This window comes from Rhizopus delemar, genomic scaffold (assembly GCF_000149305.1).
Source record: "Rhizopus delemar RA 99-880 supercont3.27 genomic scaffold, whole genome shotgun sequence".
Taxonomy (NCBI): domain Eukaryota; kingdom Fungi; phylum Mucoromycota; class Mucoromycetes; order Mucorales; family Rhizopodaceae; genus Rhizopus; species Rhizopus delemar.
Window position 1 is genome coordinate 50,443 of NW_027137851.1, and position 19,065 is coordinate 69,507.

At 32.6% G+C, this 19,065-nt stretch overlaps 9 protein-coding genes across 9 annotated transcripts; 4 read left to right on the forward strand and 5 right to left on the reverse strand.

Annotated features, from left to right (window-relative positions):
* Positions 1-280: 280 nt before the first annotated feature.
* On the forward strand, positions 281-1,175 carry RO3G_17175 (uncharacterized protein; the record flags this gene model as incomplete). The annotated part of the gene is made up of 4 exons (XM_067671759.1): positions 281-584; positions 644-727; positions 780-932; positions 991-1,175. The coding sequence occupies 4 exons, from the start codon at positions 281-283 to the stop codon at positions 1,173-1,175; spliced, it is 726 nt and encodes a 241-aa protein (XP_067527700.1).
* An 839-nt stretch (positions 1,176-2,014) lies between these two features.
* RO3G_17176 (uncharacterized protein) lies at positions 2,015-3,535 on the reverse strand (the record flags this gene model as incomplete). The annotated part of the gene is made up of 4 exons (XM_067671760.1): positions 2,015-2,135; positions 2,186-2,262; positions 2,332-3,470; positions 3,523-3,535. The coding sequence occupies 4 exons, from the start codon at positions 3,533-3,535 to the stop codon at positions 2,015-2,017; spliced, it is 1,350 nt and encodes a 449-aa protein (XP_067527701.1).
* Positions 3,536-3,840: 305 nt separating this feature from the next.
* RO3G_17177 (cfr family radical SAM enzyme) lies at positions 3,841-4,765 on the reverse strand (the record flags this gene model as incomplete). Its single annotated transcript, XM_067671761.1, has 4 exons — positions 3,841-3,849; positions 3,978-3,996; positions 4,048-4,438; positions 4,492-4,765. The coding sequence occupies 4 exons, from the start codon at positions 4,763-4,765 to the stop codon at positions 3,841-3,843; spliced, it is 693 nt and encodes a 230-aa protein (XP_067527702.1).
* A 477-nt stretch (positions 4,766-5,242) lies between these two features.
* Positions 5,243-5,789, reverse strand: RO3G_17178 (uncharacterized protein; the record flags this gene model as incomplete). The annotated part of the gene is made up of 2 exons (XM_067671762.1): positions 5,243-5,415; positions 5,465-5,789. The coding sequence occupies 2 exons, from the start codon at positions 5,787-5,789 to the stop codon at positions 5,243-5,245; spliced, it is 498 nt and encodes a 165-aa protein (XP_067527703.1).
* Positions 5,790-6,388: 599 nt separating this feature from the next.
* Positions 6,389-6,761, forward strand: RO3G_17179 (uncharacterized protein; the record flags this gene model as incomplete). The annotated part of the gene is made up of 3 exons (XM_067671763.1): positions 6,389-6,538; positions 6,585-6,644; positions 6,690-6,761. The coding sequence occupies 3 exons, from the start codon at positions 6,389-6,391 to the stop codon at positions 6,759-6,761; spliced, it is 282 nt and encodes a 93-aa protein (XP_067527704.1).
* Positions 6,762-7,720: 959 nt separating this feature from the next.
* On the forward strand, positions 7,721-8,895 carry RO3G_17180 (uncharacterized protein; the record flags this gene model as incomplete). Its single annotated transcript, XM_067671764.1, has 2 exons — positions 7,721-7,831; positions 7,888-8,895. The coding sequence occupies 2 exons, from the start codon at positions 7,721-7,723 to the stop codon at positions 8,893-8,895; spliced, it is 1,119 nt and encodes a 372-aa protein (XP_067527705.1).
* Positions 8,896-9,240: 345 nt separating this feature from the next.
* On the reverse strand, positions 9,241-9,649 carry RO3G_17181 (uncharacterized protein; the record flags this gene model as incomplete). The annotated part of the gene is made up of 4 exons (XM_067671765.1): positions 9,241-9,289; positions 9,338-9,371; positions 9,539-9,590; positions 9,635-9,649. The coding sequence occupies 4 exons, from the start codon at positions 9,647-9,649 to the stop codon at positions 9,241-9,243; spliced, it is 150 nt and encodes a 49-aa protein (XP_067527706.1).
* Positions 9,650-9,762: 113 nt separating this feature from the next.
* On the forward strand, positions 9,763-10,601 carry RO3G_17182 (uncharacterized protein; the record flags this gene model as incomplete). Its single annotated transcript, XM_067671766.1, has 4 exons — positions 9,763-9,963; positions 10,031-10,108; positions 10,163-10,252; positions 10,305-10,601. The coding sequence occupies 4 exons, from the start codon at positions 9,763-9,765 to the stop codon at positions 10,599-10,601; spliced, it is 666 nt and encodes a 221-aa protein (XP_067527707.1).
* An 89-nt stretch (positions 10,602-10,690) lies between these two features.
* On the reverse strand, positions 10,691-11,918 carry RO3G_17183 (rhizopuspepsin-2; the record flags this gene model as incomplete). Its single annotated transcript, XM_067671767.1, has 2 exons — positions 10,691-11,535; positions 11,591-11,918. The coding sequence occupies 2 exons, from the start codon at positions 11,916-11,918 to the stop codon at positions 10,691-10,693; spliced, it is 1,173 nt and encodes a 390-aa protein (XP_067527708.1).
* Between the last annotated feature and the right edge of the window lie 7,147 nt (positions 11,919-19,065).

Below are 19,065 nucleotides of genomic sequence, written 5' to 3' on the forward strand. Positions count from 1 at the left end.
CTATTTAACAATGTAATGTAGTATTTATACTTGCCATGATGACGTAAAAGATAAAGAATTTGAATTGGAATTAAGTTGGATCTGTGCAGAATCAAAATATAAGCATCAATTTGTACCAAATGAATTAAAATCAGAAGCTGAAAGATTAGCAAAGGAGTCTTCTTCAGACGATGAAATGGAAGATTAAAATAAAAAACTTTTTTTTAAAACTAAAATTTTTTCGTTTTTTTTTTTCCTTTTTTCCTTTTATCCTTTGTTTTTTTTATTTATTTATTATAAAATGGGTAATTCTCAATCAATTGATAAAGTACAGACGGTTGTCAAGGAAGGGATCAAAATTTATGAAACCATAAAAAAACAACAAGAACAGGAGAACCATCAACAAAATCATTATCAACAACAGCATTATGAGCAGCACTATGAACAGCACTATGAACAGCATACTACATACCATCATTCTGCTGATGTAGATGATGATGAACATTACTCTTCTTTACGTCAAAAAGCACATATAGAAGCAGAGAAGAGGAATCAACTGTACTCTCAAAGTCAAGATGCTTATCACCGTGGTGATGGAGGAGAAGGTGACACACACTTATGATTATGTTTAGATTAAGCTAACTAAAAGCACAAAAAAAAAAAGCCAAAGAGCTATCTATTGAAGGACATAAGCACGATCAAAGAATGAAAGATTATAATAGACAGGCTGCTGAATATATTTATGCTAGTAAATAAGCGAAAAAAAAAGGGGAGAGAAAGCAGATGTTTACTTGTTTTAGAAAAAAATCAGGGACGACCTACGAATGAGATTGACTTGCATGGATTATTTGTTACTGAAGCAAGTGAAAAGGTAGAAGAAGCTATTCAAAGGTGCCAAGCTTCAGGAGAAGAAAATTTAGTTATTATTGTTGGAAAAGGCCTTCACAGTCCTGGTAAGGAAACGATAATGGTGAGAAAAAAGGACTTTATAATAAAGAGTGTATGTGATAGGTCAAATTGCAAAATTAAAGCCAGCTATTATTGAACTTGTTAAAAAGTACAATGTAAGTTGTCAACCCAATATTCCGAATCCAGGCTGTCTCTTTGTTGAGTTTGGTAAAGGTACTGGTGATCTCTCTTGGCTCGATCGATTTACTGATAAAATGGCTAATGGAGAAGGCTGTCTCATAATGTAATAAAAATGAGAAATAGTGAGTCTATCACTCTAAAAGTTATATATCACAAATCAAATATACAATTCTTTTCTCTTTTTCTTCATTGGACATGTTTAAAACACATGGTTGATAAAATCACACACTTCCAGTATATGCTGGGTGAAAGACTAAACTTTGCTTTGATATTACAAAAGAAAATAGATACGCAACTGAGTCCAATTTTTGATCAATTCGATTTAACTTTCACAAAGACGAAGCTTGAGTAACCAAAGTACATCACAGATCAATGCTGAAGGACTGCATAAAATTAATTTTAATGGTATCTCTTGTATGATTGGATTGAATTGATATAATGAATCAAAGCCTTCTGTAAAGGTAACATCAAATTAATCTAATCTCTTCTCCGTTATTTTTATATCAAACTTAAACAGGATACATATCATGCCTTAAAAATGAATGGAATTAAAAGAAGGGTTATTAATAACAACAGTCGTGCTGAAGGCAATAATGACAATATAATTCGGACACTTTTGGAAGTTCATGGATAGAGCAAAATACTCTCAATCAACTAGTTTAATTTCGTTGTAAAAAATCGAAATAGAAACTATGAGCTTACTTTGCCTAAGCAGTAAAAGAACAGAGAAAAAGGAACAATGATAAGATGATTAAAGGCTCAAAAAATAGTTTAACAGCACTTGTACACAAATACTTAATGATACATTAAACTTCTTTTCTTGATGTGTTTTATAAATGTGCTATATGTCTTTTTTTTTAATTTGTCTGCGTATCTAATTGTATTTCATAAGTTGCAATTGTTAAATATATTCACAACAATATAGAGAGAGGGGAATAACAATGGTTTATGCACTAGTCACATCTTTTCTAAGGTTTCTATAAAAACCTTGATATGAATCTGTATTTTTTTCAGCAAGGATTCCTTTAGGCGTCTTTGGTTCAGGTTTATATTGTGGTACATTTTGACTATAGAACAAAGTTAATAAATATATAATATACACGTATATATACATTACCCTTCTTGTTCATTCTTTTCTCTGTCATTCTTCTTGGTTACAAGTTCGTCTATTGTTCTGCGTTTTCCATTTCCAGGCTAAAGAGTAATGAGCACATAATCATTCTATACATAATGCATATTGCGTTGTTTTCTTTATTTATTTACCGAAAGCAAACCGGATGTCAAGAAACGAGGTAATTCTTTAGGTTTAGGTAAAGAGACAGTAGAAGGAACGGCTGATAAATTTTGATTGCTGCTACACTCTGCCACTTCTGCTTCAGACATAAAAATATTGGGTGTCACTGTAGAACGTGTGATGCCGTCAGGTCGAATGATAAATTGAGGTCCACTGGTCTCTGGAAAACAATTCTTTAAATCTAATAAACTACCCTGAACTGTATTTGCTGTTTGGTTGCTGGTTGTAGCAGTAGCACCAAAAGGTGCAACATTGGTAGTTGGCTTGGTGGTTCCAAATCCGCCAAATGTGGTGGTGCTTGAAGCAGGTTGAGAAGTACTACCAAAACCACCAAATGCTGAGGCATTACTAGTAGCAGGTTGAGATGTTCCAAATCCTCCAAATGTTGAAGTACTACTGGTCACAGGTTGCGAAGTATTACCGAAGCCACCAAATGTAGTGGTGCTCGAAGCAGGTTGAGAAGTACTACCAAAACCACCAAATGTTGAGACATTACTGGTAGCAGGTTGAGATGTTCCAAATCCTCCAAATGTTGAAGTACTACTGGTCGCAGGTTGAGAAGTACTTCCAAATAGTGTACTGGTATTAGTGGCGGGTTGGGAAGTATTCCCAAAGCTATTGAATGTGTTACTATTGGAAGCAGGTTGAGAGGTACTGCCAAAGCTAGACAATGTAGTGCTGGTTGCAGGTTGAGATGTTGCAGCACCAAATCCAATTGTTGCTGAACCTGGCTGAGATGACGCGTTATTGCTTCCAAACCCTCCATATCCAGTTGTATTTTGTATATTGCTTCCAAAAGTTCCTGTAGTAGTAGTATTATTATTTTGAGCATTTCCAAAACCACCGGTAGCATTGCTAGATGCACCAAATCCGCTTGTACCCCCAAATCCAACTGATGTATTACTAGCAAATCCTGTGTTTTGTTGTGTAGAGGCACCAAAAGCATTGGTTGGTTGTTGTTGAGTACCAAATGCAGTGCTTGGTTGAGAGGAAGATTGAGAGGTACCGAAGCCAAAAGTAGTATTATTTTGTGAACCAAAAGCACCTTGTGGATTAGTTGCTTGTGAACCAAAGCCAAACGTTGGTGCTGTGGAATTAGCTTGTTGATCTACAAGAAAGCTTTAGTATTCCAGTGAAGGTTCTTTATTATTTAATTTTACTTGTTGAAAACATATTTTATGTGTAAGATTAAGAAAAAAAAAAGAAAAAAAAAATAGTGAAATTTTTTATTTTGCCATTAGCCAATCACATCAGCTTATTTTTTTGATTTGTTCAATGTAGAGCTTTTCAGTTGACCACAAGCTGCCATGATATCTGCAGGTAGATAGATGAGCCTATCACTTTTTATATTTTTATTATTTTTACCTTGCCCTCTGGGTCGACGAATAGTACAGTGAATGCCATTTAATGATACAATATTAGCAAACCTTTCGATATGGTCTATATGCGTTGATTCATATTCACTGCCTGGCCATGGATTAAAAGGTCTACATATATAAATGAATATTCAAGGTGAGCTATCATGTACAAGTGTGATTTACATTAGATTGACATGAGCAGGTAATTGTTTTAAAAGTTTAGCCATGGTTCTTGCTTCTGATAATGAGTCATTTACATTCTTCAACATGACATATCTATCAAAGCAACGTGTTACTTAACCCACTTTCTTCCTTGCTCTTTCTTACTCAAATGTGATCCTTTTCCCTCTATTTCCCATACTCTGAGTATATAATTTACAGGCGTCCAGCACCATTTCTAATGAAAACATTTTATTCAAGGGCACCAACACATTTCGCAAGTCATTATTAGTAGCATGAAGTGAGATGGCCAAGGAGACACCCAATTCAGTAGCAATCTTGGGTATCAGTGGTACAACACCTGAGGTTGATATGGTGATTTTGGGTTTAGACCAGTTAAGCCCCTGTTCATTCGTCAATATTTTTACGGCTTTACTGATTTGCCTCCAGTTATAAAGAGGTTCACCTTGGCCCATAAATACCATATTTGAAACCACACGTTTTTCTCTTATTGGAAAGTCATTGGATTGCTTCGCCGCTGTCATGTATTGTCCAACCACTATACATAAACTGATGAGTATTACACATCCATCGCACTTATACAAATAAAACCTTCTGCTGCGGTCAGGCTTCGTTCTAATTTTTGCGTGCCTGTATGACAAAAGCTGCAGTTAAGTGAGCATCCGATTTGAGAAGAAACACAAAGGGTGGATCGTTTGGGTTCTGGTATGATAACGGTTTCAACAATAGCTCTTGGGTCTCGATTGAACCCAATAAGAAATTTGCGTGTTTGGTCCTTGGCTATTTTGTCCAACTTGATATCGCCATAATAAATGGTGTACTTTTCTGACAGATCAGCCTGGAGATCTTTGGATAAATTGGTCATTTGAGTGAAATCGACATGACCTTGCTTATAGATGTGCTGCCATAATTGTAAAGCTGTATAAGGTTTAACATTCCGCACAGTACTTAATTCTTGCTGTAATTCAGGTAATGTAAGGCCGAGTAAATTAAGTTTTTTTATTTTTGTGGAATAGTTTTTATTGAATGATCGAAAAAGTTTTTTTTGCCTTAAATTTTTTTTAAAAAAAAAAAAAAAAAAAAAAAAAAAAAAAAAAAAAAAAAGAAACCTGTCCATTTTGATATACAAACATGGCTTAGCATTGACAGCATATTTGACAGATACTATAAAAGGAAAGGAGAAGGGAGGAGACATTTAAAAAGAAACATAAAGAAAAAGTGATGTTTATTATTGTCATAAGAGGGATGGTATAATAAGCGTATATGTAATATGTAAGTATGGTATGTGATGTGTGTGTGCGTGTGTGTGTGTGTATGAATTTATTTAATGAGAAAACATAGGTTAAATAAAATTTGAATAGTTGAAATAATCTTGTTTACATTTTGGTGTTAATATTCCTGTTGCTGCTGTCTTTTTGTTATTGTCTTTATTATGGCGATGAATTCGAATATGTTGATTTAAATTATCTGATCTTGAAAATCGCTTATGACAATTTTGATAAGGGCATTCGAATGCTATAGAAAATAAAATGAATAAAAGCATAGAAGAACATGATTTAATTACGTTTTTCAAGAGTATGAATGGATCTTATGTGTCTCTTAAGATGCTCTGAGCGTTTAAATACTTTTCCACAGCCATCCGCATTACAAGTAAACATACGTGTACCAGGTCCAGGTATACTGGATACTCTACGTCCTCTTGAACGAATTGGTCTCTTTTCCAAATGCCCTACTTCTTCCTTGAGTGTCAATGGTGGGGATATAGGTGACACTGGACGATGATTGAATATCAAATCATCATGCTGATTATAGTAAGGATGATGGGGTCTTTGAATGTTTATAAATAGATCTTGTTGTCTATTCTGTTGCTCTGGATACATTGAATCCATTGTTGCTATGGTACCTGAAAGATAATAACATGGATCTGACAACATACTTGTGTAACTAAACCTTCTTTCTTGCTCTTTTATTATTGAATTCATTAAATTGATAGAAAAACAAAAAAGAGATAGGCTTTTTATTTTATTTTATACTTTTTAAAATTCTATTTTTAAGTAAACAAACCTATCTTAGGAGGTAAAAAAAGCTCAATTTAGAATCATTCAGTTTACTTTATAAACAAGACGTCAACATTCACATATACACACGAGTTTAAGGGAAAAAAAAAAAAAATACACATCAAAAGGAGAGAACAACTCAAGGGAAGCAAATAAGGGAGTAAAGAAAAAAGGAAAAGAAAGGTTTCTTTCTTTTATATCTTTTTTCATTTTTATTTTTTTATTTTACTTATTCCCCCTCCCCTCTCTCCTCTCTTTTCTCTTAATAAAATAAGTTGTATTCTAGATGGGGGTTTTACTTTAAAAGGTAATTGCTGTATTTTTTTTTTCGATTTTATTCCAAATCTTTCTTTTTGGTTTATCAAATGCAACTGTAAATAATAATAATAATAATACTTTTTTCCTTTTTGCTTTTTTTATACATATTTTTAATGGAGGAGGAGTTCTGCTGTAATTGTGATTCATATTCAAAACACTATGAATTTGAAGGAAAGAAACAGATTGAAGTATTTCTTGATATTCATGATTTATCACAATATTATGACACATTTATTAATGAAGGATTTGATAGGATATTAAGTGTAATTCATTTATATTATTTAATAGTGTATTCATGGTTTATAATAGTTGTTAGACATAACAGAATCTGATTTGATTTCATTAAATGTAAAAAGAGGACACAGAAGAGTAAGTAAATTAATTTATGCTGATGCTTATAATAATCGTTATTAGTTACTGCAAAGGGCAATTGCTACAGTGAGAGGTGTGCCTGTATCAACTCCTATTATTATTCTTCCTTATTAACAGCCAATGATAATTGATGTGGATACAATTGATTTCTTCATTCCTCGTGCAATATAAACACTTGTGTATCTGTAACACATACATCATCGTACTCTCTTTTTCTTTTTCTTTTCTATTTGTAATTATACTTTGGATGAAACTCAAAGATTATATTATACAAGTTGCATTGAATTAGTGAAACAAAAAAACAAAAAAAAAAAAATGCAAATGGATTTCCTAATTTAGTAATTATGTAACGAGTGCTTGATTCAAAGGAGGATTAAAAAGGAAAAAAAAAATTGTTTTCTAAAAAAGATCAAGTGAAAGAGAGAATGAGAGAGAGAGAGAGAGAGAGAGAGAGAGAGAGATAATGCATTACTGTGATTATTAAGGAGAGGGAGAGAAAGAAAAAAGATGATATAAATTAAAAATTCATTAATGTTCAAAAAGAGTAAGAAAACAATGAAAACGTCGTTACACAGCAAAAGATAAATTTGTAAAAAAAAATATCGTTATTTTCCCCCCTTCCTTTTCCTTTTGTTTTTTTTTTTTTAATTTTTTTTTTCTTTATAAAAATGAGTTTATTGGATGTTGAACAGCACAATGACGAAGGTTTTATAGAACAACCCTTTAAATTACCAAGTTTTATGAAAGATTGGACAGATGAACAAAAAGCAGGTTTTATTTTTTATTTTATTTTTATTCTGCTTTTTTAGTACAAATAATTAAGAAATGAATAGAATTTGCATATCAATTATTAAAGCAAGTGCCAATATCAAATACAACAAAAGTAGTTGATCGATTAAAGCCATTAATTCATAAAGACTATATTTCAGTAAATACAAAATCAATACGTGTATCATAAAGAATCTCATACTCCATAGTAGCTGCTACCGTATGAAATTAAACTTGATGTTTTATATTATTTGGATATTAAATCATTAGTCCACATGTCAGCTACTTCAACTCAATGGAAAACAATGATTGAGGATCAACAACTTTGGAAAGATTTATTTATTCATTCTGGTGGTCATTTAATGAAAGGGCCATTCACCATTATTTGTCAAAGAAACCAACCAAGAGTACCAGCAGTACAGCGCTACAACCATCTAGATTCCCAACTGTTGTTTATTCATCCAGATCACAGCCCATATATAAAGAGGCATTATCCCATCTAATTACCGAAAGATATAATCGACCTCGTCCTAGACGTCATATCAAAGCAGATGATACACCCATCTATCATTACAAGGAATCCACTGATACACGTTATATCAACTGGAAACGACTTTATCGTAATCGATCATTAATTGAAAAAAGATGGCGAGAAGGAAAATGTAAGATGCGACAGTTTCCTTCTTCTAGTGATCTGGTGGGTGAACATAATGGAGGAATCTATTGTCTTCAATTTAATGATTCTATTCTTGTCACCGGCAGTCGAGATAGACAGATAAAGATGTGGGATATGCATACCGGAGCACTCTTGAAGACATTAGAAGGTCACTTGGGAAGTGTACTCTGTTTACAATTTGATCATCGGTACTTGATCAGTGGTAGTAGTGATGCGGCCTTGATTATATGGGATATAAATACAGCAGAACGTATAAGGACATTGCGTGGTCATGAAGAGAGTGTGTTGAATGTGAAATTTAAGGATGATGTGTTGGTGAGTTGTTCTAAGGATCGTACAGTGCGTATATGGCATTTACGCAAACATGGTGATGCAGAGACTCGGCTGGTACTGAGAGGCCATCGGGCAGCGGTGAATGCGGTTCAATTTAAGGAAGATCGAGTGGTCTCTGCTTCAGGTGATCGAGCTATCAAGATTTGGGATATGAATACGGGTGAGTGTCTGAGGACACTGGATTCTCATAGTCGAGGTATTGCATGTATTGAATTTGATGGAAAGTACATTGTGAGTGGATCAAGTGATCAAACCATCAAAGTTTGGAATGCAATCACAGGTGAATGCGTTCACACACTCATCAGTCACACTGATCTCGTACGTACTCTCCAACTCGACAGTCAATCAAAGAGAATTATCAGTGGAAGTTATGATGGAAGTTTAAAGATTTGGGGATTAGAAAGTGGCATTCTATTAAGAAGTCTAAGTCAAGCATCACTTGGAAGGTACTCGTATGATATTGATTTATAGCCGCTAATGATTATTTTGTTGATAGAATATTAAATTTACAATTTGATTTTGGAAGAATTATTTGCTGTTCAAATCTTGGAAAAATAATTGTTTATGATTTTACACATGGCATTGATACACAATTTCTCTTATAAAAAAAAAGTCGCATTCTTATTTATTATTTCCTTCTTCTTTTACTTGACGTCTCTTCTGTAATATCTTTGGCTAATTCAGAAATAGTTTCATACTGTTGAGGATGTTAATAAAATCTCTCTTTTGTTATTTGTTGTTGCTATTACCAGTGTGTCATTTCTACGCGCACACAACTATAAATGATAGTAAGTAAATTTGTTTTTATAATCAAATTTACTTTACTTTAACGTCTTCCATTGAAATAACTGAACGTCTACCGTGCCTAAATACATATTTAATACATATGTCATTATTATTTTGTCAATTTTACTTTGCAAATGATTCCAAATCTTGTGCCATTATTTCTAAAATATAATCAACATCTCGACTAGAGTAATTACTTTAAATATTTACTGATTTGTGAAGATAATACTTCGGTGAGTGATACTATAAACTCTGGGGATGCTTCTTTCCCAAGTGATCTTGCTTTAATAAAATGAGCATAAAATTCTCATTCTATTTCATCATTTACCTTCTTTTCCTACAATTTCTCTTACATTATATAATAAAGCAGCCAAAAGTTCCTACAACAATCATTAAGTCTACTTGATTATATTGTTTTTTTTACATTATCGTCGTCCATTATGAAAAACAAAAAGAAGTGACTCTTTTTTTATGCGACCTTTTACCTTTTTTCCCTTAAAACCTTAATTGCCTGATTTTTTTTCTTTCTTTTCTTTTTCTCACATAAATAAAATGCCAATTCCCTCTCTTATTACTGAATTTATCCAACCCATTAAATCCAAAAAAAACAAGTCAATAATTGTTAAAGAGCTTGATTTATGTAATGAAAGGTTAAAATATACTAATATCCTTGGCCATCTTTATCCAGGAAGTCAGTTTAAAGGATATCAAAAATGTGGATCCAATAGTTATGAAGTATTAGTAGATATTCAAGTATGCTATTGTTGTTACCTTGGAAATAAATGTAATACTAACAACAATAATTACGATGGTTACATAGGATGTCAATATAAGCCAAAGTACCCTAAGTGGTTATTTAAATATTAAAGGATTAACAACTGAATATCCTGAATTAACAGTAAAGTCTATTTGGCTTATAATCATATTTTGTTTATATTTATTCTCCAAGTAGACCTTTTTTGATGCGGAAATTATTGGTTCAAAGTATTTATTTCATACTCGTAAATGGCAAGCAGATCAAAAGAGTGATATTGCACATTGGGTAATATTTAATAATAACAAATACTATATATATTAATACTGCGTGTAACTAGAAGCAGTTCCCTTCATTTGCTCCTTTTATTGATAAATTCAATCAAGATGACTTTTGTTATGATGATTTAGATAGTGACTTTATTTACATGAGATGGAAAGAGAAATTTCTTGTGCCTGATCACAGAGTCAGTGCCATTCACGGTGCTAGTTTTGCTGGATTTTATTATATTTGTTATCAACGGTCTACAAATGTGATCAAGGGATTTTATTTTTATCGCCATCACAAGGATTGGTACCAGGAATTAACTCTAAATTATGTACAGCAAAGAGGCTGCTCTAATTTTGAGTTTCGTTAGCTTTGTAAATAGTAATTATTATACCATTTTGTTATACCACATACAAATAAAGAGAATATGTTTTTTATTTTATTTCAATAAATAATAAATTAAGCAATAGGAGCAATTTGTACTTCAGGAACTTGTTGATTAAAGACAACATAATTATTCTTCAAGAAGACGTCACCAATAATAGCAAAATCATAATCAGCATATCCAAAGCCAGCAATACACGTACTGCCCTCTTGTTCAAAGATTAAGGAATCAACAGGGACCTCAAAGGTGGAGGAACCAATAGAGAATACCAATGGCTTAAATCTGGAGGTGTTACAGCTAATTGAATAAGTACCATCTCCATTATCTCTAGCACCATAAGCTCTAGCAACTGAAGAGGCAACGTTGCTAGGAAGAATCAAGAGTGTGGTACCAGTATCAAGAATACCATCAAATGAACCAGATACGCGACTACCACCAACGGTTGCTTGCTTTACGGTAATACTATACCAACCATTTGAGTTATCAACAGGAACTGTAACCAAAGAACCCTTGAACTTGCTGGAATCGTAACCACCAAAGATATATTCACCTCCACCGCCGTTCTTTTGCTTGCCAAGATAGACGCCAAAGATAGGCTTGCTAATCAAACCTTGGCTGATCAAATTATCCATAGGGGTCTTGATACCGCGAACAGTGGTTATGGTATTGAAACCAAGACCGAGAAGACCATCGTTGGGGCCACGAGAGAATGAGCTAGATTCACGTTTGGCTAATTCGATGGTTTGCTTCTTGATAAGGAGGCCGCCCAAGTTGACATTGTCTGTGGCCAAGACACCACTGGCAGTGGATCCATCACCGTAGGAGATGGACCAGGCGCGGCCGTCGGGAGCATAAGTGCTTGATTTACTAGGGTTGTACTTGGTTTGAGTTCCACCGCATCCAGTGCATAAGGTGGAGGCTATCAAAGTAAGATATTAGTGACCAAAGAACTTTTACACGGCCAATTTATTTACCAAACCACAAGTCAGAAGAACCAGTGTCGAAATCAAGATTGAGCTTCACACCAGGTGTACCCACAGTCACTTCACCATAGTACTCAACATCATAAAGGTAATCTGTCATGGGAACAGAACCAACACCATCAGCAAAAGTACCATTGGTAGCATTCAATCTATGCTTGTGATATTTGCCCAAGGCCTTTTGAATGGCTCTCTTTGCACTGGGCTTGTAGTTGTCATTCTTGGCTAAAGGAATGTTGATCTTTTTAGCACCGGGAGCAGCTTCAACAGTCATGGCCATGGCAGCAAGTGCTACACAGGAAGAAATCAAGGTGAATTTCATTGTTAAAAGAAAGGAATTGGGATTTGGATAATGAAAAAAAAAAAAGAAAGCGTTGATAGTGCCCTTCTTTTATATGAAAGGATTGTATGACAACTTTTTTTATGGCAGAATCCCATTATTTCCTTTATTTAGTTTCTTTTCCTATTTTCAGTTAAATCATATTAAAAACGGTCTATTTTGTTTTACAACGAATATATGGTGTCATGTAACACAATACAATGTTTCCCAGGTAATTTTCAATTTTTTTTTTTATTATTTTGGTAATACACAATTGGAATCTTTGTACTCTGAAATTTGTGATCTATATTGAATTGATTTCAGCTTGGTATGTTCATGCTGGTCACAAAGATTTATTTAAATGCTTGCGTTGTACACAAGTTGTATCCAGAGTTATTTAGTGATAATGGTTTACTATTATGTCAGCACATCGATTCTAATACAGATGAATTAAAGTATTGTTTAATCAATTTGTCAACTAAAACTGAATTTCACGTCTATAAACAACAAAGTGAATGAATGCTTCCTCTCTTCTTTTATACTAAGCTGTCTATAATGAACTCAATTTCTAGACATTATACTGCTTCAGCTGTCTATGGTCTATGATAATATCGCTGAATAAAACAAGGGATATTCCATTGCCTGCAAATGCTTGTTATAAGATTTAATAGGTTAATTACGCTTTTGTGTTCGTCGCATGCGATGACAAAAAAACACAACCCTATTACACCATCGTTCACTTTATGTGCGGTATTATCAATTTACACTGAAAGGGCAAAATATGAAAGCATAGATGCAATCAGCATGGTGGCTATCCTTTGTTTTCTAATAGCATCCATTGATCTTATACTTTTATAATAATATAAACACATACTGCTCACATTGATTATTTTTATTCAACACATGAATCAATCCTTTCAAATCAACCAGCACTCAGTACAATAAGTAATAAGTTATGAACAGTCATTATGTGTGTCATGCTGTCTTCAAAAGTACTTAATTTGTACATACAAATGAACAATCTGTCTCTTTTGAACGAAATGCTGTCTTGATCTATTTATTCATCATGACACTCGCCTGTTCTTCTATAACTTGAATATCCCATGTATGGTTGCTTTATTTTTATTTTTTTGTGTATTTTTGTATGGATTAATGAATCAAACCTCTTGTTGTAATATATAGTATTCGATGGCTTTCTTTTAAAGCTTATGTCTTGCTTTTAAGTTGAAATGATGGGAAGTAGCGAATGAAAGTTTGACTTTCTTTTCTTTCGGTTTATACCTTTGTTAATTGGTTCTGTAGTATTCACGCTGAGTTTTAGCTGATTGATGTTCAAGTTGACAAGAAATATAAAATGATCATGCTTACTTTTGTTGGTTAAGGCAAGAGAAATAGAGGAAAAGAAAATAGTCATAATAAGTCACTTTTGTCTTTTTGTACTTAAGCAGCTCCTTATTTATTAGTAAAAAGTTCTTTGGGTACATGGCATTTAACTGCTGGTCCTATAAAAGATAACCATGTTTTGATATAATCACTTTGATCGCATTGAATAGTCTTCATCAGGGTTGATGTCTCGCAAGGATGAATGTACCAAAAGGGCGTGCTCAACAAAGGATGCTCTGCTTGTGATATGCAAGGAATATAATGATGACTTTGTAAGTCATGATGATAAGACTTTGGAACTATATATTGATATATATCATCTAAAGAGAGTGGCGAGCCATCTTTTTATTGGATTTAACTTTAGAAAACAAGACCTTCTTTCGACTTCTTATAATTTACGTTTACCTTGATAGTAAAAAGGTCGAAAATAGAGTACAGGCACTTGGTAGGTAACAGAGTAAATGATATGGTATTCTACTTTAATAAATATTTCTATAGTTTCTTCCTCCTCTTCATTATTTGTTTGTATTTTCATGTAAACTATTTTTTTTAAATAAGCATCTTTTGATATAGATACAGTCTCTAAGCTCCACTCATTTAATTTTATAAGTTGCAAGCTTTTATAAAACTTTAATAAACTTGCTTTGTATTCGTCTTTTGTTAAAGACATGTTTAAGAAAAAAAAAAAATAATGAAAAAGGTGCGGAGATGCAAATGATTTGCTTTTAAATTCAGGATTTGATCTTGTCAATTTATGCGCTTGAACGTAACTGATGGTTTCCCTTTAGAGCTGCTATTTCATTTCTCTTTTTTATTTTGTGATGTAAGAATTGGAGGAAATTATTTGTGTATATATAATGGATAATCTTATTTTTATAATGCAAACGCATGGAAGTTGACGGAATAACTTGATAAACACCTTTATGCGTGGATAATTGCTGCGTACTATAGCAATTTATCAAGAAATAGCATACTTAAAGGTTATCTCGGGCTTAACTCTTCTGAATATAATATATCGTGCTTGAATCAAGTCATAACTTGTTCCATAAGCCGCTTATTTAACCAAACCAATGTCTGTTTAATTTGTTACCAATCAAACAGAGGTAGGATCACCTCAATAAACAGGTAATGAATATTCTTGTCTCCATCTCTTTCTAGTATTATACTCCTACTTGACTTCTTGCAAAGCATTCTTTTTACAATATGTCACGCTTCGATGTTGGGTCTCGAGTATGCGCACAAGTTAATACCATACTTTGCGTTTCTTAATTTTTATTTAACTTAGATTTATAACACACTAAAAGTAAAACATAAGTCGTAAAATACAAGTTTAGGGGAAAAAAAAGGGTGTGTTTAAAGAAACAGGCAAGGTTAACCATATGTAAGTCTCTGAAAAATTACAGCAACTACTTAGCAATTATTTTTTTCTTTGCAATCTTTTTATATCACAAGAAATAGATTGACGTTTCATGTTGCTATTAAAGTCTGCTAAACAGCTTAACAATGACAGTTCTTAGAGATATTTGTTAAAGAAAAGATGACATCAATAGATAAGATGGTAGGATCAACATTAATGAAACTGATTAAGCTATATAGCTTTATGCAGATATTATATCAAGTTCACTGATGCAATTTCTTTAATACTCGCTGCTAGTTTTGCAATAATGCTTAATCAAAAACAAATTACAAATCATATGTACAATGTCACCATAAAGTTATTGTACATGAATACTCTCATAAGAACGGGAATAAAAGTATATCATAAACTATTTATTCTAATAAAGTAGTACGGTATCTTTCACATCAATTTTTAAACAGTTCGCATGGTATTATTTATTTCATGTACAATTTATTTATCATGGAATAATATGTGGACACTACTCACTAACTAGGATTTCAGCGCAAAAGGGGCCTCGATTTTACTTGGGTTATAGAGTTGAAATGGTACATCTATATTTATTAGCGATTACTTCCGTTTCTTTTTTTTTTAAAAAAAGTTCTTTAACTATAATGCCTGAGCTAATAAAATAAGTCAATTTTTTCTTTGATATTTCCTGTCTTGATGCTTTTCATTTAGCATGTGTTAGGAACAGAAGAATGTAGTGATCAAGTCATTGAGTGTATTAAGAAAATTATGTTTTTAGTGTACAAAGCCCAGTAAGTTATCCATTATCGAAGACTCAATAGTATTGATAATTTATGGTTTAATAAACTAACAGGTGATAACACTAGCACAGCAGAATAAGTACATTGTATCTATCGAGAGCAAATTTGAATATAGAAGCGTTAGATTGTATGTCGGTAAGATTTCAAAGTAAATGGCAAGATAACAGAAACCTTGATATGCTAAGGTTCCGTACAACCCTATTTTAAGCGACACATAAATATAACTTTGGTGACAAGGTTCAATTGATAAGAAAAAACCTTGGAAGCATTTGCCTAAAAAAGAACGCACTTTAGATTGTTACATTAAAGATTTTGTGAATTGCTCCAATACTACTTCAAATTAACATTTAAAGATTACAATGCAAGGCGATATTATATCTAGTTTCCAACCTTACGCTAAAATTTGTACAATGTTAAAGTTGCGTGGTTTTTTTTAAGCTAAAGGGAACATTACAAAGACAGTAAAGATATTGTAGAACTAACGTGGCTTACTTGCAGGTAAATTAAATGCCTTAAATGCTCAATATGTATACGCGGTATAAGCTAAAGGTTAATACAAACCTTCCACTTAAATGCTGCTTCATTGAATATGACAGTTCAATTGCCATGTGAAAAAGTAATCCTATTTAAGAATTACATATCCTAATCCTATTTAATTGTAACGAAGTACATATACACAAATATAGTAGTTATGCAGCGATAAGCTTTGTTGTAAATTTTCTAGATTTAGTTGATTTCTTAAGGGTGATACGTTAATCTTTTACATTTAGCAACTGAAGGCTATTGGTTAAGATTTTTATTCTTTGTTTAATTAGAATTTTTCACCAATTTGATTCAGGCGAGGTACTGATAGAGTATATGGATTATCAATTGATATCCCGACTATTAAATTGGTTAAACAAATATACTGCTTTCCCTTTATCACTTCTCAGGGCCGCGGATTTTTCTGTACAATGTCTCACAGCATTAGTGCAAGTTCCCAAATATGTATTGTTTTACTGTTTTTAGTGAAAAGCGCTTGCAAGAAATCATAAAATACAATTTCAATATCTATTAACAATTACATTTATATAAAAATTTAATGTAAACAGCAGTGGGATCTGATTTAATTACGATCTTGGTAGATATCATCAAGTGTGAAAAAGAACCATACTATATAAGAGGAAATCAAGATATTGTTATCTGGTGAGTTTTGTGAAACCACAATCTTAGGCATGGTCCATAATGCCTTAATTATAATTTAACCTTTTACAATTACGGGAATGTCAGTGGTAGTGTAAATTCATTGTTAAGTCTTGAAAATGATTTCGAAGAGATTGAGCGCTTTCATAATACTGCGCAATGTGATTGTATTCAGAAACCTGCTTTAAACCCCTTAACTACACAATCAGGTATCAATGCTTAACTTTTTGTACGACTCCAAAATGTTCAATCATTTATTTGCAATTTTTCGAGACTCATGATTGTCGTTCTCCCTTTTTTATAGTTTCTAATTCAAAGAAAATAGGAGGGGAGGTGATTAGAATATTCATAGCAGAGGTAACGGCGTCAGTGATATAAAAGCATAAAATAAGCAGTAAGCTTATAGCGCTTCTAGTGTTTATTTGAATTGATAAATCCAAATCATCATTTTCCATTTTAAGGTATCAATGCTAAGTAATAAAGCATGTATAAAGTATTGAGCCAATAGTACGATAGACTGATGACGCGAAAAGCTTGTTAAAATATAAAATTTAATAAATCTCAGTAAGATTAGGGGTGTATTACTTGCAGAGAATGGAAATAACATCCATTTAAACGCTTTGTGTCGCACGAACCGATCATAAACATAAGATCAAGTTCTACAAAATAAAATTTATAAATCAGGTCGGAGATCGCCTACATTAATTCCACACAGCGTTAACAACAGAATAAATTGATGTATGCTCATCCAATGGCTGTATTGTAACGTCTATGTGTAGCATATATTTTGCAATGTTAAGGCCAAGTAATAATACTGAATTAATTTAAATATATTATTTTTATTGTTTGTTTTCATATTTATTATTATTATTTTTTGCTAAAATTGTTTTTGACACAAACAAATGTTTTGACATATATTTTTCCACATTCAAAAAGGAATGATAATGGGTATAGTCGTGTGTATCATAGCGGTAACAGAAATGTAACTGAAATGTGTATTTGTGTGATCACGATTAGTTGTAGTTACGAAGCTATTACCGGGATTACGAATGGCTGAAGTCTGGCAATAGTAGAGTAAATCTTTTTCATGTTTTCAGCCTCATTATTTATACGTTTATTAATATGTTTAATATCATAATTGAAAAGAAACGTTTCAGAAACACTAAACGGTTTTAAAATGTTTAACCAAAGAATAGGTATAAAAAACTAGTATTGCTACTGCCAAGATATAAAGACACAAATTTTTTATTCCATAGAACTTAGAGATAAGTTTGGTTATGAGATATAGGCAAGATGCTTTTATTTTCAAACAAATAAAGCTAAAAGGCATTCTACACTGCTCTTCTTTTCATCTGTATGCTTTCTAATAGTTATTTTGGATAGAAGCCTTGCGAAGAGTATCTTTCCTCAGACAGTATCCCACATCAGTTTTCGAGAATTGACATACGATAGTTATCAAAGTTATCCAATTGATTAACCATTTACTTCGTCCATGCCTCAAGGACCATGCTTTTCCACATTCCTTGGAAGGTATGATTAAAGAGAAAGTTAAAAGTACTGGGATTTTAGATGACTATTGTTGCATGATTAGTTAATTCGAGCAAATCTTAGATGATAAAGATAGATTTTCCGAAATGTATTTGATCAAGCTTTTACCACAACTAGTAAGTAGTCTCTAGTCTATCTGCTAACTAATAGTGGGCCTTATACCCTTCTTATCCATGCTCCGAGCGAACTATGTGCCCCGAGTCATATGGTGTTAAATAGAAGGCGGATAAGAACCTTTTAAGTAGAACAACTCAGTTCTGTTTGGCATGTGCTAGCTATTCGCAGGTTAAATTGGTTATAACCACATCTTTACTGTCTATTATGTTTTTTTCTGAGCCAACTCATTCATATATAGTTTTAATATCTATAGGATTATGCAGATAAGTCAGAGACATATACAAAACGAAATACTTAAAACACAAGGAAATGTGATTAATAAACGAATGCCAATAATAATAAACAGGCATGAGTTTATATTAAAATGAAAATATACAAGATCAGAATTCTCTACAATGTATTCGACTTTATCTGCACTTGTAATCACAGGTCATTTTTTATTTTCTTCTGAGATAGCATGTACAAGTCCTGGACATTTATAAATTTTTGCCGTATCCTAACATACATTAAACAGGATTCATATTCAATTTATAAGAAATCAGAGTAGTGGATGCTTTACAAAGATTTACTATAGTCTTTTCTTTATCATTGGTCATAACTAATTCCAATCCTTTAACTTAATACAAGTCCTTTTAATATAGCTCCTGCTGTAATAACACATAAATGAAAAATAGATTTACTTAAATAATTATAAACAATCCTCTTGCATAACCAGGAACCGATCTTCATATTAAAACTTATTCATATTAGATCT